Source organism: Drosophila subobscura, chromosome O (genome assembly GCF_008121235.1).
Source record: "Drosophila subobscura isolate 14011-0131.10 chromosome O, UCBerk_Dsub_1.0, whole genome shotgun sequence".
Classification (NCBI taxonomy): Eukaryota; Metazoa; Arthropoda; class Insecta; order Diptera; family Drosophilidae; genus Drosophila; species Drosophila subobscura.
The window spans coordinates 27566835-27586962 of record NC_048533.1 but is presented as its reverse complement, the minus strand read 5'-3'; the positions used below and the strand labels follow the sequence as shown (position 1 = coordinate 27586962).

At 43.5% G+C, this 20128-nt stretch overlaps 1 protein-coding gene across 3 annotated transcripts; it reads right to left on the bottom strand.

Annotated features, from left to right (window-relative positions):
- Positions 1 to 1786: 1786 nt before the first annotated feature.
- LOC117897407 (la-related protein 1) lies at positions 1787 to 20075 on the bottom strand. Of its 3 annotated transcripts, none has more exons than XM_034806231.1 (7): positions 19530 to 20070; positions 17493 to 18533; positions 7974 to 8361; positions 7534 to 7604; positions 6409 to 7460; positions 3993 to 6319; positions 1787 to 3935 (listed from the first exon to the last, which is right to left on the bottom strand). In XM_034806231.1, exons 2-7 carry the CDS (start codon positions 18336 to 18338, stop codon positions 3202 to 3204), a joined length of 5418 nt encoding a protein of 1805 aa, XP_034662122.1. In that variant the 5' UTR covers positions 18339 to 18533; positions 19530 to 20070; the 3' UTR covers positions 1787 to 3201. The 3 variants fall into 3 exon arrangements, with proteins under 3 accessions (XP_034662122.1, XP_034662123.1, XP_034662124.1); XM_034806233.1 differs by lacking the exon at positions 1787 to 3935 and having other exon boundaries at positions 4916 to 5096; positions 5575 to 6319; positions 19530 to 20075; XM_034806232.1 differs by lacking the exons at positions 17493 to 18533; positions 19530 to 20070 and adding an exon at positions 15154 to 15180.
- Between the last annotated feature and the right edge of the window lie 53 nt (positions 20076 to 20128).

The following is a 20128-nucleotide window of genomic DNA, read 5'->3' as shown; positions in this document are numbered from 1 at the left end:
CCAATCCCTTGGACGGGTACGGGGGCGACACAGCCCACAACATATGTCGTTGCAACGACAGGAATGTGGATGAGGCGGCCAAAGCATCTAGGGGAGAGCATCAGAGTGTGGAGCATGAAAAGTAGTTTGTAGTTTGCTGTGCATTTTGTCGCCCGGTGACTAATGGTACACACACCCCAGAGGGTTAATTACTCAAAGGGTCAATCGATGTGTTTTACGGGAGTTTATTACGCCTTTTGTTTCATCTTTTGTCTGCCCCACACAGCTCCCACTGGAACCTGTATGATGGTGTCTTCTTTTGCATGTATACAAGCAGATGTTGCTGCAACATATTCATGAAGCAACATTAATGCATGCAACATACTATTTGTCCCTTTCCCTTTCTTTCAACCTCTTGATTCAGATTCATAACTATAATAATTTCCATAAACGCTGATAAATCTCCCTCAGAAAGTGGAATCCACAGAAAATATTTGTAGAGTAAAAATTACATAGAACTCCTTTGTTTTTGGTTTTTTTCAAGTTTTTTTATTCATTTTTTTTGTTGTTTTAGTTTTTCTACTCATTGTTTTTTTAACATTTTTTTTTGTGTTGGTAATTTTAAAAAAAGTTTTTAAATTTTTTTGTTTTTTTGTTTACGTTAGTTTAGAAATTTTTTTGCGTTTTCTGTTTTACATAAACATATACATATGTGTATATATTGTACATATATGCATCGTTATAATTAATTATTAATATAATAATAGTAGTAAATATTACTCTTTATGGTTTAAACTATCACGTTTTTCACAATAATCTTGTCCTTCGTTTTATTTGTTTATGTTTATTTTAGTTTTAGTTTTTCTCACGTATCGTATTTTCCATATTAAGTTTGCTTACAAAATTACTTTTAATAGATTTTCCATTGTGTTCATCTCGTAGATTGGTATCGTATTCTCGTATCATATATATATCATATATCATATAGATTTAAGTGTAAACTAATTATATAAAAATTGAAAACTTAAAGGGCACATACAGGGTATAACCAACCAATCTGATAGATGTGTGTGAGGCTTCAATCATAATTATTATATAAGTAATAAACTAAAGTCAACACTTTATGTGAAAAACAGAATAGTTGTGGCAAAAAACTATGTGTAGTCATGCAACAGCCTAACGAATTGTCGTCGAACATCAAGCGATGTGCATCTAAATAGATGGTTATATAGATCAATAGATATATTTATACCTATATCTATTTTATTGGTAGATCATTAAGCTCATATAGAAGCGTCTGGCCAATAGCTTTGTGAGGGGTTCGATTGGTGTGTTTGTTTGTGTGTTTGTATTTAAAATTGATAAGGCGACATTTTAAAAAGCAGAAGAAATATATTTACAGATATCTAATGTATGTATAAAGAAATAATATTTAATGACAGGGTTGGGGGGTATTTTGCACTTTTTCATATTTTTTGTGTGGGGGCGTGTGTATTTGTGTGATTTGCTTAGGCTAGATGAGCGAAGCATATTATATCAAGGAGGAGCTGATGGGATCGATCGATCAATTATGAATTTCATAGATTTAGGCTCTTGAGGAATTTTCAGCCCACCGAGATCTGATCCGGCGGCATCGAACCAAACTTCACAGTTCTCGTTGCGTTTTTATTTTCGCATTTGCAGTTCAAGTCGGTTGCTGTCCCGCTATATGTATATATGTATGTATATGATATCGTAGATATACGCGCAGCTATATAGGTAAATATCAGTATTAAGCTTACATTTGATTTCTCACATTTTGTGTAAGTGTTTTCAATGATTTATCAACTAATGCGAAACAATTTTCGTTATATATTTTACGATTGATTTTCATTTCGATTTGCATGATCTGCTCTGCCTTATGTTCTCTAGAAAGTTTTTAACTTTTTTTGGACTTGACATTTTTTCAGTTTTTAAAATTTTTTTGTTTTTTTCTTTTATCTTCTTCGAATCAAAAAATTAACAAGTGCAAAAACTAAACGTAAATAATAAATGGTTTTTCTTTTTTTGACATGCTTCTAAATGCTTGGCGGGGTACGAAGTTCGGTTTCGGTTCGGTCTTTTTGTAATGTGTGTGTTTTTGTGTGTGTGTGTGGGGAACCAATTCGAAGATAGATTGACAGACTTGGGGGCAGTGCAAAGGCTACGTTTCCGTTTCCATTTCCGACTCTAATTCCGATTGCGATTGGTTTATGCTTTAAATGCTTAAATAACTAAAATTCGCTGGCACTTGAGCCCCGCATGCCTCAATGGGTGTGTGTAAAAGGTGTACAAGTTAAGTTCTCTCGTTGTCTCTTAAACAAATTAAACATTACAGTTTGCGCTTTAGGTCACACACAAGAAATAATAATAATTATAAGAATATATATATAGATATATTATTCATACATATGTCTATCATATATAACGTGCTCTTGCGCATACACTTGTTTGAATGTATGTATGTTTGTATGTGGTTTAACGTTTCGCTTTAATTTACAAATGTTTTTTATTTGAATTCAGATCATTTGGTTTTTTTTGTGTTATGCTTTGTTTTCCGTTAGGGAATATTATTTAAAGGATTATCGTTATTGGTTTTTTTGCTTTTCCACACACCGTACAACAGTTCAATTTGGCATTACGTCTATTACGAACGCTCTGCTCTCAAGTAGGAAAAATAAATCTGATTTAAAGAAGAAAAAACAGAATATTTAACAAATAAAAAATAATATTATTATAATAGTCATTCAGTTTCTAGATCATGGCTGATTGGCACTGGGAACCCCGCTTAGTGGCTGCTGAGTTTGTCAGTGTGTGTATTTTTTGGGGTTTATCTGTGGGTGTGTTGTTCCAACAGCAAACATTGAGCATTTCATATAGAATTATTTCATTTCAAGGGACTGCAAACAATAAAAAATAAAGGGGTATCATCATGTCTACTACTAAACCAACGGGCGCTAGGGCAAAATTGCAGTAAACAAATTTCAAAAATTGTACTTAATTATGCTAAAGAGGCTACTGACACGCCTCCTACCCCACTTGAACGCCTGACTCTCGAATACTACTACAACTACTACTGCTACTACAGACGAATAATAAGAATGAATAATAGTGAACAAAAGAGAGAGGAGCGCTTCAGCTCCCAACTAAGTCGCAATTTAACTTAAGTCTAATCGAAAAAATGTGTCTGCATTTTCATGTTTTCTACTTCTGCGACGATGACGAGGACGCCGCTGCTGCTGCTGCTGCTGCTGGTGCCACAACTATCGCTGGCGCTGTTGCTGTTGTTGTTGCTGCTGCCGCTGCCGCCGATGTGGAGGCTCGCACGATATTATTTGTCTGTGATATGCCCTGAGCCTGTGGCTTGGGCTTTTGCTGCTGCTGTTGCTGCTGCTGATGATGCTGACGCTTGTGTGGCGCCAGTCCTGAATTGCTGCCACCGCGTCGCAGCTCATGCTGTGATCCTTGATTGCGATGCACCACCTGCGGCTTGTTGCCCAGCGAACCGCTACGAGTGCGCACTGTGCTGCTGCCAAAGGAGCCGGTGCGTCGGCGGTTCTGGTTGCCGTATCCCTGATGATATTGCTGCTGCTGTTGATAGTGCTGCTGCTGCTGTTGGTGTTGCTGCTGCTGCTGGATCAAACGTCCCACATAGTCACTGCGATTGGTGATGGTGGTGTTCAGGCGACGACCACCAGCGGTGATCACAGCGGTGCCATCGCTCTCGGACACACTGCGATGCCTGTTGAGCTGACGGCCGGGATGCAGGCTGCCCACACCCTGCAGCATCTCATCGATCTCTGGCTCCACCACACGGAAATCTTCGATGGTCTTGAAGCTCTTCAGATAGTCGGCCAACTTGGGCTGCACCTCCAGCTTCTCGCCGTTCTTGTAGTACTTGAGGAAGGCCCAGAACTTCTCGAGGCCGTACAGTTGACCTGCCAGAAGAAAATATTAATACAATGACAAATTAGAGCCAATAATGATGTGCTTACCCGTCTCGTAGTCGGCCACGGTCTCGTCCTGGAAGTCCAGATAGATGCTTGGCCTGAATTTCCTCTCCAGGCCGTACGAGAAGAATCGGAACAGACACTCGAGGCCATAGCGGAAACCGTTGCCGGCATCCTCCAGGGCCAGAGTGCGGAACTCATTGTACATGGTCTTGTTGAAGTTCTCGCGCAGGAAGAACGACCAGAAACGATACAGGGTGTTCATCTCCTGCGACTGGCCAAAGCCCAACCGACGGCGCTCTTTCAAGCACCGCGAATGGTACTTGTGATACGCCTGCTGTGTGAAGTTGTTCTCCTTGAGCAGCGCATGCGACGGATGCTGGAAGACGGGCAGCGATTGCGGCACCGAAGATCCAAACGAGCCAAACGATGTGGTGGGCGATGTGCCCGCCGACGAACCCATCGAAGTGGTTCGTGGCCTATGCTCGACCGTGTCCAGCAGCCAGCCCACATGGGCCTCCACTGGCGGATTGGCCGTGTGGCGTAGCTTACGTTTGCGGGGCGTGCGGGGATCGATCGAGTGCGAATTGGGGGCAGCATAGAAGCGGGCACGACGTGACTTAAGCGTAGAGTTCAGTGTGGAATTGAGTGTGGTGTCACCAACCAGAGTGTCATCCAGATCCTCCAAATAGGCTGGCGGCGGTGGTGGCACTTGCTTTTGCACACCCGCAACCTTGCCACGATTGGGCACGACGCCGGTGGCAGCCAATTTCTCAAAGTCCGCCTGGGAGATGACATTAACGGTGCGATAGTCGGTCACCACATTCGTGGTGGTCCACAGATCCTCCTCGTAGTTGACCAGCCCATCGTTAATGATGTTCTCCAGATCCTGGGTAATTTTCGTGCGTGAGGTAAAGTCAGCGGTGCGATCGTAGCCTTCGTGTTTGGGCGGACGTCCCACCTGGGCGACAATCAGCAGCTTATTGATATCGCGATCGGCAAATTCGTAATCGCTTTCGTCATCGTCGGAGAAGTTTTCGGTAAAGTTATTGATGCGTCCAGTGGCGGGTATGGGGTCCATCAGCTCCTCGTCAAATTGAAAGTCTAGTTCTTCCTTTTCGGCATGGCACTGAGCGGATGGCGCAGCAGCTGTTTTGGAGGAGGAGGAGGAGGATTTCGAGTTGGAGATAGCATTGGCAGATGTTTTCTTATTGTTGTTGTTGTTGTTTGTGGTGGTTGTTGTTGTTGTGGTTTTGGTGGTGGTGGTGACGGTGACAGAGGAAGCGTTCGTGGTGGAGGCGGCAACGGCAGCATTGGTTGTGGTTGTGGCGGACGACACAGAGACAGCAGCGGTGATTGTTGATGAGGCATTGTTGGATGGGGCGTTGGATGCACACGAGGACGTGGACGTGGACTTGGACGAGGTGGCGTTTGCGGTGACGGTGTTGTTTTTGTTGTTGTTGTTCGTTTTGACATTTTTAACATTGTTATTATAATTATTGTTGTTGTTGAGCGTTTGTGAAAGCGATTGTTGTTGTTGTTGTGTAGTCGTGGACGTGTTGGTTGTGGTGGTGGAGGATTTAGTAGCATTTTCTTTTAAAGCATTTGTTTTCGAGCGTCTCTTTACCTCTTTCCACATGCCCTCCGGCTCCGCAACCAAAGCCACAGCCGCCCCAGCAACAGCACCAGCGCCAGCGGCAACACCAGCCCCTGATCCTGATCCCGATCCCGAACCAGCCTTGGGTGCCGCCCTCTTATCGGGCTTCGGCTTAACACTCTCCGCCAGTCCGCTCAAATGTCCAGCCAGCTCTGCAGCACCGCCCTCCACCTGTTGGGTGAGCACACTGATGGCATTTACTGAACGATGCTGATGCTGCTGCTGCTGCTTATCCTGCAGCATCTTGGGCACCATATTCTGAGAGTTACGCGGCCGCGGTGGCGGCGGGATGCTGCTCAGTGGCTTGGTGGCCATTGCAGACGTCAGGATGGCGGGAGGTGAACTCCCCTCGGATCCTGATTCTACTGCTGCAGCTGCTACTGCATCCTCGGCTGCCTCAGTCTTCTGCTGCTTCTCTGCTGGCTGCTTATCATTCTCCTGCTTCGACAGCGACTGCTGATCCTTTGCGGCAGCATCTTGTGCATCGCTGATGGGCCAAACGGTGGGCGTGGTCTTGGTGCGCACCTTATAGCCCTCGAAGAGCTCCAGTTTATCCGATTCCTTGATGGCGTTCACAATCAGGGCCACGTCTGTGGTCAGAGCGAGAACCCGATGGAACGAGGCAATCAGGGTCACCGGTATATACCCTTCGGGATCCATTTTGCGGCGTAAAAAGAAGTCTCCGGTAAGATTATCGGAGCTGAAATAGTATTCACTGAAGGGAACAAGAGAACGAATATAATTAGTAAATTTGTGGATTAAGCAGAGGGTTACAAAAGAGTGGATCCTTTCGGGTATACTTACACTTGCTTCTTGAGTGCCTCCTTGACGCTGTTGGCATCCATTTCGATATAGGAGGCTGGCACATTGCCAAAGTAATGGGTGCCCATGAGCACGTATGTGGATTGGGCTGAATCTGCGCCAGCCGCATCCGCTGGCAAATAGTTTGCATATTCGCCCGAAGCTAGCAGATGGCGTGGTATGCGATTAGTCGGACGACCTGGTCCCGGTCTTGTGAATCCACCCCGGCCTTGCCGACCGCCGCGGTACGGCGTACGGAAGCGGCGCGGTCCGCGCACCCCGGCACTTGCCCCGGCACCACCTGCTGCTGACCCTGGCCCCGAGCGCTGCTCATCGTAGGGAGCGGCATTGGTGCCGCTGCTACGCCAGGAATCCACGCGCTCGGACGGAGCAGTCGTGCTCCGGGCAACGTACGGATGCCGACCACTGTGTGGCCGTATTGACTCCGTTGCTGCTGGTGCTCCTGCTGCAGCTGCATCGACTCCCCGCCCATTGGCTGGCGCCGGCCCCCGTGCGTGGTAGTCACGCGGCGGACGCCGCTGATCGGCGCCATCGTCGCTGAGCCGGCGATGGGGCCGGCCGCCAATGGGTTTAGGGCGACTGGACTTGGCCAGATCGATTTGCAGCGGACGCCACTTGTGCTTGGGTATCTTTTTGTTGACGGCAGAGCCGGCAAGGGCGCCAGCAGCTGGTGCAGTGGCACTGCCAGTGGGTAGCTCGGCTTCTCGCTGGGCTTTGGCATCATGGCTCGTGCTGGCTGTAGCAGACGATGTTCCTGCTGTTCCTGTTGATGTAGCGGCTGTGGCGACGGCTGCAGCTTGGCTGCTACTGCTGCTGCTGTTGGTGCTGGAAGTGGCGGCTACTACGTTAGACTCTGTGGCAACTTCACTTGAAGTGACGCTGGTTGCGGCTGCTCCTGCTGCTGCTGCTGCTGCTGCTTTAGCTGGTTGCTTTTTCGTTGGGTTGCGTTTGGGTTCGTTGCTGGTGGCTTTGCCACTGCCAGAAATTCCCCCAATAAGCGTGGGCCAATCACCAACGTTGCTAAAATCGCTGGCCTACATATACGAGGTGGGGAAAGAGAGTGTAAAATTGCTGCTGTTGGGAGACACTCTTCTGATGATGACTCACCTTCTGGTTGACCTTCTTCTTGTCCTTTACCACGACTTTGGCAAGTGCATCCGCTTGACTGGCATCCACTACTATAATTTAACAGGGTGAGGGGATGGATAAGAAATGCACAAAGTTTATAAATAAATAATCAGGCCATTCAACAAACTCTCACAGAGCATCACAGAGAGAAATGAGAGGAAAGTGTGGGTGTGTGTGTGTGTTTATGGGAGAGCAAAGTCACATGGCGGAAGGCCTCTTCTCCGCTGGGGGTGATGGCTGGAATTTATATATGTATATTTTTTTTGGCATCAGCATCATCTAAGATAAAGATGATTTCTTGTCCTAGATAAATTCCAAGGCTGCTCTTCTCTCAACATGCCCCTACATTTACTTTCCCCTACTGCGATGCTCTATGGCGCACTTGATTTTTTAATTTAATTAATGGGAACACAACTTACCAGTTGTTGTGGTTGCCTCAGTGGTTGTGGCTGCTCCTGCTCCTGCTGATGCGGGTGGTGCTGCTGCTGCTGCTACTGGGGCTGTGGTTGCCGCTGTGCTGCTGCTGCTGCTTGTTGCTGTCTGTGTAGTAGTCGCTGTAGATGCTGCTGCTCCCTGTTGTGGCTGTGATTGCTGCGGCTGCTGCTGTGTCTTTTTGTTGCTGGCGTTGGGATTGGGATTGCTGCTGCTGCTGGTAGTCTGTGCGCCTTGGTTAGTATTATTATTACTAGTATTATTGCTGGCAGTCGTCTGCTTGGTCTGCTGTTGTTGCTGTGCCTTTGGCTGCAGCACACGCTTGTCCAATGGAGAGGTTCCTGCCTTTGGGCTCGCCGACTGTTTTGCTGATATCTGTAAGCACATAGCACAGAAAACACACACAAATTAGAGAGGTTTCTATAAATTAGATATGTGAGTGTACGAAATTTTTCCACTGCCTGATAGACAGATGTGTCATGCGTCCGGCTTGGGTTTGACTAAAAAATCAATTCAACTTCGTTTTAGGAGTCTGAACCCCTACACTTGGCCGACTCCTCCACGCGCAGCTTGGCTCCGATTCTAACCTCAACCTCTGGGCACAGAGAAGCCGCCGCCGCGTCTCCCTCTTATATTGGGGAGTGTCCCTAACCCAGTTTCGGTTCATTGCAGAGGCCAACGCGCACATCACGTTATGTATACATATCGCCTATATAGTACCACCAGATCGTGGTTGTACACAAAGAATCACACTATGAAAATTACCTGAATATTAGCTAATTAAAACAAGGTTCTTTTCATTGCTATTTTGCTCTTTCACTGCAGCTTTTCTCCGCTAATCGTGTCGCAATGTTCCGCAATGTTTGTTTTGCTTCGCATATAACACTTTTCGCTGTTCTAATGGCAAACGTTCTGTTGTTTTTCAAGTTAGCACAGTTGTGGGTTTTTGTATGCTGCTGCTGTTTTGGGTTTTTATTTAAACAATTGACTGGAAATTCTGTACGTCCGTTCCGCTGAACTGCTTGTCGAGTTTTGTTCGCGTCGAGCAGTACCGCGAGTCGGCGTTGCCTCTGTCTCTTCCTCTTATTCACCCCCACCCTCGCCCATTGTGGCCTGTCCACGCGTTGGCTACGTGAGCAGAAAAGCAAAGGCAAAGCGCACAAAGAAGCAGAGGCAGAGCGCAACAACAAGAAAAAGAGGCACAGCAGAGGGAGATAGGCAGAGAGCAAGAGCAAAAACAACAACTGGTTTTTATAGCGCAACCATAAAAACATGCGACGGTATCTTTGGGGTTCGCTATTTTGATACCCACCAAATCGAAACGTTTCTTATCATCAATTATGTACACTGCCAATCAGACGAATAGACTCACGAGTTTTCCAAGTGAAAAGAGGTTTCTAAAAGTCCAGCAGCGAATGATAGTGGAGCAAATTTATTTTTCCATTAATCAAGATTCTTTTCCTTGTTTGAAAAGTAAAGAATTCGACTTCTAAGTGGAGAGGTTTTTTTATGAATTATTTTGTGTAAATACCCCAAAAAAAGGCCCGTTTTAGCGATCACCGAATAGACTCAATAATGAATATTAGGTAAAATCTTTCAAAAGCTTTGTAATAAATATTTTTTTTATAATGTTTGGAGCTTAACTAATAATGTTTGTGGAAAACTTTTTTGGAATTGCTTTGTAATGTCCTTCAGGACATTAAAATTAAGGGGATTCAAAGGGTTCAATTAAAGCTCGCTGCAGGCCTGTCTGATGCAATTATGAAATGGTTTAACTTCTTAAAATTGTTGACAGGACTCATATCCTTTACGTAAAAGCTATCCCCATGCGATCCCTGCAAAATTCTGATCAGGAGAGAAAAAAAACTTCAAAATTAGGTGAAAATTTGAGTCTTTCATCCACTTCTTTATCAATTTACCGTTATATTTCGTGCGAGTATCCTGGTGAAATTAGCACGACCGAGTGACAAAAATGTTATTAGCATTGTGGTATTATTGAAATTAGACAAAAGTTATCCTCTTACTGGGTCTCGCAAGGATTCTTGCATTGTTGTCGCGCGTGTCATGACACCGGAAACCGAATTTTTTGTATCCGTTTTTTTTTTATAAAAAAAGTTTTAATTTGAAAAGAATAGGTCGATTTAATTATTCTTTCATGATCTAAGAAAAAAAGAAAATTTTTTGACTCGTTACAATAGACCTTTGAGGACCATACTGGTGTTGGGTTCCATTTGCTTTTATGGCGCACTTGACACCCGATTTGTTTCGTGGATGTTGAGTAAATCAGTAGGAAAGCTACTCTTAAAGTCCTTTGGTGAGATTCTGCAACATTTTTGTCACACGGTCGTGCTAATTTCACCAGGATACTCGCACGAAATATAACGGTAAATTGATAAAGAAGTGGATGAAAGACTCAAATTTTTACCTAATTTTGAAGTTTTTTTTCTCTCCTGATCAGAATTTTGCAGGGATCGCATGGGGATAGCTTTTACGTAAAGGATATGAGTCCTGTCAACAATTTTAAGAAGTTAAACCATTTCATAATTGCATCAGACAGGCCTGCAGCGAGCTTTAATTGAACCCTTTGAATCCCCTTAATTTTAATGTCCTGAAGGACATTACAAAGCAATTCCAAAAAAGTTTTCCACAAACATTATTAGTTAAGCTCCAAACATTATAAAAAAAATATTTATTACAAAGCTTTTGAAAGATTTTACCTAATATTCATTATTGAGTCTATTCGGTGATCGCTAAAACGGGCCTTTTTTTTTGGGTATTTACACAAAATAATTCATAAAAAAAAAACCTCTCCACTTAGAAGTCGAATTCTTTACTTTTCAAACAAGGAAAAGAATCTTGATTAATGGAAAAATAAATTTGCTCCACTATCATTCGCTGCTGGACTTTTAGAAACCTCTTTTCACTTGGAAAACTCGTGAGTCTATTCGTCTGATTGGCAGTGTATATTTGTATATATTCTTGAGTTCTCGAAAAAACCTTTCAGCAAACTCATCATACTCTCAGCCAGGGTATTCCAATACACGCGGATTCAAAACAAAAACAAAAAACAGGCCATATTTATGCGCCGGTTTATGGCCGTGTAAGTGAGAGAGTGAGAGCGAAAGATACGCAAGTGTGCGCCAGAAGAGTGACGACGCAGCCAAGTGTTGCCGGGTGAGAGAGACTGACAAGCAGAGACAGAGCGCAGGCTCTCTCTCTTTCTACGAGTGCGTACGTGAGATGAAGTGTTTATCCAATTTGAGTTTTGTTTTTATACGCATTTTCTATATATGCATACGCCCAATATTCGAACTTTAGATATTATTGTATTTGAAAGTTCAGGCATTTTAAACGCTTAAGGCAAACCCTCGCCAAAACAGGTGCCAATCGTATTAACAATAGATCTACGCCCTCTCGCTCCCAACATGCTGTAACTGTAACATTGAGAAAGGCAGATACAAAATAACAACACGTGATTTTCGGCACGTAGGCCATGCGAAAAGGAGAGAGAGACCGTCGCGACACACGGGTGGAAAAACTCCAATATGAAGAGAAAGAGAAAGAAAGGAAGAGGTTACAGAAAGAGAGCCCTTATGGAATATGGTTGACAAAGAAAGTAATTTTTGTATCTCCCTTGTATAAATCAATGATCATACAGAGGATTACTGGGTAATTTTTCTTACTGTGTATTTTAAACGGTAAATCATTTTCTCTAGCAAATTAATTTTCCTCTAAATATCAAAGAAATGCTTTCCTCCACGTTTCCACTTAATGGATGAGTGCCAAAGCACATGTTTCTATATTTACACACATTTTGGGCATGTTTCTTATCGCATTAGACATTTTGAACCCCCCATCAATGCTGACGTATTAAGAGGTATTTGTCATTAAAATATACACAATAATTTTACGATTAGAAGTGTATTCAAGGTCATTCGATGATAGGCAGATAGCTTTGAAAGATACTTTTATTTTTAATGTTCTTAAATATTCTACATCTATTATAATTTCCATGTGAGAGTTGACTCAAGATTACTTGAATATTTAAAAAATATAAACTTGCCAATCAATTGAGTTTAATTTAAATATCCACATAAAGTTTTGTCACTTTCGCTTTTCACACTTTGGTGAATTTTCCCGTAATCGAATGATAAATAATGTGATCTGCAACGCACGATCGCTGAAAGACGACTGAGGCGATTGCATTCAAAAACTACTACTTTAAATGGCATAAGAATCGCGAGCGCACCCGACCAAGATAGCAACCAATAAAATCGTAAAAAACACGAATAGAAAATAGGTAAAAATAAAGCAAACAATGATCGAGGACCGGATCGAGATATAGAAACGTGCAAAAAGGCCCACATTCCCGATTCCAAGTCAACATTCGCTCCGGGGCCAATCAGTTCGGGAGGTTAAAGTGCCGGGTGAAGGGGCTGCAATGATTGAGGGAGGTTGTGGGACAAACTAGATCCACATTTTTCTGCGTTTTAGCAAATTCAAATACGAGTAATAATGCCGGCCGCAAAAGGCGTTATGTAAAAATAGCACAGAAAGCATGGTCGAGAGAGGGGACAGATAGAGAGAGCCAGCACCGATCGGCACAGCAAGTATATTAAAACTCAGCTTTACATGAATATTGCTATTAATTGAAAACAAAAAGGTCGATGTGATGCACGCAAACAAGTTTATGACTATTTTTTGTTTACTTTTTTCTATTTTTAGTTTTATTGATGATTAAATAAGCGATTACACTGGATGGCAATTGCTCATAGGCTCTGGCGAGTGGAGTGGATGTGATAGTCGAGTCGATTCGGATCCGACTTCGTGGCGACGAACTCTAACGACACCCAGCGACAGCCACTGATCTTCGTCTGTCTCTTGGAGTGGGTGGGCGGCCGGCCGCATGGGGAGATCGGAGAGAGAAGTTGTTATTGTCGCTGAATCAAGTGGAGGGGCTCAACATTATTAAGTGCGTAGCAGGCAGAACTCTTATCGAGGCAACAATAGTAGAAAGAAACATAATAAAAAGCAAGACAGAGTGAACGTGAACTAGAACGAAGTGCTCGACGTTTAAGTACCCTCTATAACCGGCTTTCCAGCGAGCCAGAACAGGAGAGGACAGTAGTAACAAGAACATCCATATTTATCAGTCAGTCTTTATTTCTCTATCTTTTAAAGTAAATAAACGCATTACTTCTCTTATTAGGCTTAATCTTCTCCCGACTCAGTCAGTTCAAAGCGAATGTTATACATTTGTAAAAATAACACATCCAGCCATGCCATGGTATGTACACACATTACTTTTATAGTGTTCATTCTTATCGCTTATATGTATATTTACATTTAAAATAAATAAGTGCAAGTAAATAGTACATCTACTATTTGAGGTAGGCTTTGCAGCACCTTTGAGTTCGTTCACAGGCATGTTATCAGGCTTAATTATTAGTAATCTGAATAATAAAACGAATTGAGTAAGGTGATTTCTATCACTAGATGACATAACCTAATCAAATTTATATAAAAGTCAATCAGATGTCCTTCAAAATCTGTGTGTACACGTTCATACATGAATATACCATATATAATACCAGTGGGTATATTCTGCCAAATGTTTTTTGCAAATGTGGCGCGCAAAAAATAAAGATGGCTCACTTTTACGGTAAATAATTACTCAAAAAATCAACAAGTAAACAACTGATAAGAACTGCGGCAGCCCCGTTTGAAAGCCAAGATAAACAAATTTCTTATGTGGGGGGCTATTAGGGCAAGATACCCCACGGGGTGGGTTACTCATGTACATATGTATGTACATAAGTAGGTACTATGTACATATATAAAACTATATCCGTATACTTTAGTGTACATATTGCATTTGATCAGTCAATAATGGTAAAAGTGCATCGAAATACATAGGTAGGGGTGTATTCTTTGAAAGATAAGTAATGAAAGCGAGTCAGCTATCTAATGTCTTTAGATGGAGTAATCTATAACATTTCAGATACATATATTCAAATAAACGCGTATTTTTAGTCAGCTTAAGTCCCCTAAAGTACAGTTACTATCGAATATTATCGAGGAGTTAAGTTGTCAAGGCTGATTTCTTATCTTATTATTTTTTTGACTTCCTATCAATCAGCTTATACCTTTCACAAGGGCGCTTGAACGTAGATTTCGACTCTGTTGATTTACCACCATGCCCGGTCATACCAAATTTTTATTTGCCATTTAGTGGCATATAAGAAACGATCAAGAATCGAACATGTTTTCACATTTTTACAATAAAATGGAAAACCTATTTATTCAATTGAAAGCAGCAATGGCCAAAGATCTTATGGAAAATTACAATTAAAGAAAGGAAATGGAACAAGGAATTCTTATCAGATTTCTTTCTTCGTTTGCACTGACAACAGAGGATCGGGATCGGACACTTGGCTCGTTGAAATTTCCAACACAAAGAAATAGGAAGTCTTCACAAGCAATCGTCTGACAATGACGGCAACAAAAATATGAAAATCCGGCACAAAAGGCAAGTAACGTAAATATAATCGGATATATTATGCATCCTCAGCAGATCATATTTACATGCCTACAACAATAAATACAGACAAATACGAAAACAAATGCAAAATTTGGCACCCAAGCGTAACTGAGAATCGTATAGTGATGTAGAATGGGTAGTGGAAAATATTCTCTCAAAGCATTAAATTTCACAGCTGGATTTGACTCATGTGTGTATACCCCCCAGGGATCGGGAGGGCAGGGGCTCGGCAACGATCTACAACGTAATAGCAGACAAAGCAAACACCGTAGCGCCGTCAGCGACGTTAATTGAGACAAATTAATATTTTTAAAGCCCCGATTGCACGATAAATGTTTATAAATAGAACGTAAATAGAGAGTGTTATTGTTTAATACGACAATAAATATAACAACAAATGTATGTACACATTTTTTCTGGCAGTGCTCAAAACTAGTACGTAAACTCTGACCCTTTGTGGTTTTCGAACCAAAAGAATATCTTGAAAAATCCATTTAATGTCAAACCCCAGCACTTAAACCGGCACATCTCTAGCTATGACATACATTATTTTATTTTACTTTAATAATATTAAGTTCTAACAAATAGAAACAGTCATAAAGCTGTTAAGATGATTGCATATTTACTTTCGTTTTCATTTTTGTTTGATTGTTTTGTGCTTCTTTCTCTTGATTACTGTACTCAGCTAGATAGAGAACCAGAGAGAGAGGTACGCCTATCACTCTCTAATCACGCACACCACTCCAACGGAACAAATGAACCTTACGCTAGAACGTAAACGTAATGCTTTGACGGAACGAGAAATGGCACACATACGGCACAGAGATAAAGAGAGGGCGAGAATATAAAGCGAACACATGCACATGTACACTTTTCACACACGCCGCTGATATCAACAAGTGTATTTTCCACTCTATGTACATATGAGCATTTATCAAGTTATAACTTCCACGTTTCCAACGTAGTTCTTTCTCTGTATGTGTATTATTATAATTTCTTTACTCTCAATCGCTTCGCAACAGTGGAACCTTTACGGTGGTGCCGTCGAGAACACGTGCCGTTTTTCAACTAATTCGCGATCGCGCCGCGTGGCAACCACTTGCTAATTTATTAATAATAGTTTTAATAGTTAGGATTCGGGAGCGTTTTCTTCACTCATTTCTCGTGTTTCGAAGCCGAACTCTTCAATGGCACACGTCAACGGGTACTGGCGTGGACTTTTAAATTTGGATACGCTTACGCTGCCGCCGCGTTGCACTATTGTAGGGGCAGAGGCGTGAAGCGTAGACGTCGAATTGGGTTAAAACAAGAATCGAAACAAAGCAAACCCAACCGTTTAAGACAGTATGACAATTGCATAGAGTTTCACGGTATTAATAATAGCTCAAACAAAGCCTAAAATGCCATCAGATGAACTGCTTGCTCTCAGTAATGGAGTTCACTGCTTGCCCTCAGTTACGAAGTGAACTGCTTGCTACCTGTGGCTTCGATGTCATACAAGTTTAAAACCAGCGGAAGCAATAGTGTAGTAGGGGAAGCAGTGGATCGCCTTGGCAACAGATGGAGAAGTCACAAAGAGAAGGTTTCAAATAAAGCTTCTTTTTATTTTGTTTTTGCTTCCTAATTAGTCGCAAATTAGCATATGCAAAGAATGTCAAAAGTGAGCAACTGATTTGCATTGGAAAGGCGACGGAGGAAACTAAACCAAGAAACGTGATAGAAAGCAAATAATTAACTCGTCACCAGCACTAACTTTTCCGTAGAAAGAAGAATTAGCCACACCTTTTTTTGTGGGTTCGAAACGGATTTCCCTTTATTTCACCGTTTTCATTCTCTCAACAGTTTCTGTTCTGTTGTATGCTTACGTTTCGTTGGATGAGGAGGGGTAAATACAGATACAGATACAGCTGACCTTGACATTTATTTTTAGTTGCAAAATATATTTTACTTTTTCTCTCGTTTATTGTGCGACAAACACCAAAAAACCAGATGGCAAATGGAACAGATATACAAACAAAATTAATGAAATTAATCAAACAAATTTACAACGAAATTAAAAGGAAGGAAATCTGAATTAGAGAAAAAAATTTGTATTTACTTTTGTATTTCAAGACCTGCAAAAAGGGCAAATGAGGGAGGGTTGGCCGGCGCCTTTTTACCGTTTTCTTTGCATTGCATAATACACAAAAAAAAACGAAAATAAATAAAAATAAACGAGGCATATAAAAAATCGTTTTGTTTCTCTCTTTTGATTCTGTTCTTTTTGGCGTTGTTTTGGCAAATGTTTTTCGTCTATTTCTTAGCCTTTCGTATATTATGCAATTTATCTGAGAGATACAATTTGGTAATCTTCGTGGGGCCCATAACGATAGAAAAAACAACAACAACAAACAGAGAACAGAAAACGTGTTTCCATTACGCTTCTTCGGGCTGTTGCCTTGCATTCGTGTTCATCAGCTGGCTTGCTTTGCTCTGTCACTTCGTCTATGTCATTCTACGCACATTTGTTTACAAACAGAAAACACACACACACACACGCATGCAGATACACAACAACACACACACACATATACGGACATTGTTTTTACGTTCATTCCATCACAAATTAAGACGCAATACCGACCAAAAGAGAAGGAAAACAAAACCGAAATCAAAACCAGAGAAAAACGTGCGCATCGGGGGCTTGAGCAGTGTTGCCTAACACCTCAAAAGGTGTGTGTGTGTGTGTGGGGGGGCGTAGTAGTTGCATTTTTCATCCCCCAAAAAGGGATCCCTATAATCCATAAATTAATTTCATTATAAATTGAAAGAAAGAAACGAGGAACCCCTGAAATGCTAACCCATTTGATGACCTAATCGCGAATGGGGTTTATCCCCTTACGCAAGGGAATTCCCTAGAGATTCCCTATACACAACGGGACGTAAAAAATCAATAAAACAGAAAGATTCCTTTCAATTCACTCACCTTCCATGCATTGACTTTGGGCGGTGGCGCTGCTACGAAGCGCTTGGGTGGAGGAACTACTGCTGCACCGCCTGCTGCTCCTCCGGCGGCTGCTCCTGCGGCCGACTGCGATTCGCCGTCTCCGGATTTGCCCTCGTTGCCGCTGCTAGTGGCCTCGAGGCTAGCACTGGGTGAGGTGTCCGATTTGCGATCCTTTTGTTGTGGCTTCCCGCTGCCGGCAGCTCCTGTGGCGCCACCGGGTGCACCCGGTCTGCGTGGACTGCCGCCGCGTGGTGCCCGCGAACGGACTGTTGCCTTGCGATCGGTGGCCCCTCCATCAGAGGCAGCACCGCCATTTCCAGCGGGCCGTCTGCCGGCCTGTAGGGGTTTCTGACCAGCGCCACTGCCTGGCTGCTGCTGTGGCCTGTCGCGCTGCTCACGTGGCTTGTCCTTGCGTGCCTTTTTGCGGTCCCGCCTATGATGGGATAGCACCGGCACAAAGTCATTATTGTCGTCCAATTCCGATGAGTTCTCGGCGGTATTGTCGCCACCGGCGGCAGCACGCTTCTCGCCTGTCAGCGCCAGGCTGACACTGCTGACCACAGTCTCGCCAGCGGCTTCAGCGGCGGCGGTTTCCTCACTCCATGACTTGAGGCTCTTCAGATTTGGTTGATTCTCCTTATTGTCAACGGCTGAGGATGAGGCGACGGCAGCCGCAGCGGCAACGGCGACTGGGGCACCTCCCTTTTTGGTGTCCAGATTCTGGACAACATTGGCATACGAGGTGCTGCTAGGTGCGGCACTGGGTGTGGTGGCACCGCCCACAGCAGCGGCCCCAGAGGACGGCGTCTCCTCCTTGCTGGACATGCTCGCTGATTGTGGCTGTGCCTTCGTCTCCAGAGTAGGCAGCACTATGCGCTACTCCAGATTCAGATGCTGGTAGCTGCTGCTTGTTCCTGCTTCTGCTTCAGATCCCGAATACAGCTACAGTACAGAGGCTCCTGTTGGTCGGTGCTCCTTGGCTGCTGTCGTCGTGTCAAATCGTTCTGGAGTTTCTTCAAACTGTAACAGAGAGCGAACGCAATCAGGTTAGTTGATGGTTGTTGTTGTTGAATCTCACATAGATACACATACAGACACACGAACATACGCATACACAGCCCTACTAATGATGTGCACTTTGACCTTTTTTAGCAGAGGACACACAGAGGAACTGGTAAATTCTTAGAGCCTCCTGTTTACGGCTAACTTTATGCACTGTCCATGTTGGTGGTGCTGATGAAGCCTCGCCTTTGGCTGGGGTGCTACGACGTTTGGGGGCACATCGCTCACACACACACAGTCACACAGGCACAGAAACAGCACACCAAACCGCCTGCGATCAAAATTCAATGGCAATTTTCACGCTGCTTTGCGAATCGGATTTGAACCTCTTCTGGACAGAGTTATGACACCAGCAGCCAGAAGGCAGCAAGCAGCAGGCAGGCCAAAGGTAATGAGGCACGACAAATCGAAATAGAGGCGAGGCGAGAGCGCACCGACTGAAATGTATTATTATGCAGCAGCAGCCAGGCCAGCGAGAAGTGAGGTTAAGACGTACCGAATATGCCCCCCCACACCACACTAGAAGCAGAGCAGGCAGCCGCACATAGGCGAGGGCTGGCAAGCAGCGACGCCCTGTCCACTTGCTGGGCTTACGTTTGGCTTACGCCACCTTACGTTGCGTTACGCTGCGTTGGAATTTCACAAAAGCGAAACAGAAACAACACGAGCTAATGTCAATAACAAAAACGGAGAGAACATGTGCAACAGTTGGTTGTTGTAATTGTTGTTGCTGCTGGCGTAAACAATAAACAAAGGCTGGTAAATTGCATTAATGGCGATTATGCAATAACAATGCACTGCAAGCAGCAGCAGCATGCAGCCCTGGATGGCAAACAGCTGATTAGGCTGCAACTCGCCTCAGATTTCAAAAGATGCACGCGGGACACAACACAACCTAAAAGTATATCACACGCACACAAATGCAGCACTCACTTATGCCCTAACAATACGCACCAAGAATGGAAATTCAAAATATGCAGAAGTTGATCCTATTCGGGGACAAACAAACAACAACACGCGGAGAGCCTGCCACAAAAAGAAGAATTTGTGGTACACAAATTCCCCTTCCCTTATTGACGATTGTGCGCTCTGCTTTACACTGCTTTGATTTGCGTTCACTTTTCACTACGCACTTCTTACGCTGCTGCTGCTTCTGCTGCTGTTGTTGTTGTTGTTGTTGCTTTTGTTTCGTATGCTTTTTGCTTTTGCGGGTTTTCTTTTCTCTCTCACTCGTCTCGCACACTTTGCTCTCGCCCTCTCGCTCACACTCACTCACGCGCTAGTGTGGTAGAACGTTTTGGTTACGAATATTGTCCCGAATGCGATTTTTCACACAATTTGGTCGCAGATTGAAATGATTTTTCAATTGTTCGTCGTTGCCGTGCAGTCGATCGAGTAATCTGCTATATTTTCGCGGCACTTTGCCGCATTATACCGCCGAAAAGAAAAATATAGTAAAATCTCGGTTCCCAGACATGTGGTTTTACGGTCGAAAAGGAAACAGGGTTCGGTGTGACCGCGGGTATATCGATAAAATATACCACGGAAATGTA

Coding starts and splice junctions, on each gene's coding strand:
- LOC117897407 (XM_034806231.1), bottom strand. CDS start 18,338: ATGTCCAGCAAGGAGGAGACGCCGTCCTCTGGGGCCGCTGCTGTGGGC. Junction 7,605..7,973: donor TGAGGCAACCACAACAACTG/GTAAGTTGTGTT, acceptor GTTAAATTATAG/TAGTGGATGCCAGTCAAGCG. Junction 3,936..3,992: donor CGTGGCCGACTACGAGACGG/GTAAGCACATCA, acceptor TTCTTCTGGCAG/GTCAACTGTACGGCCTCGAG.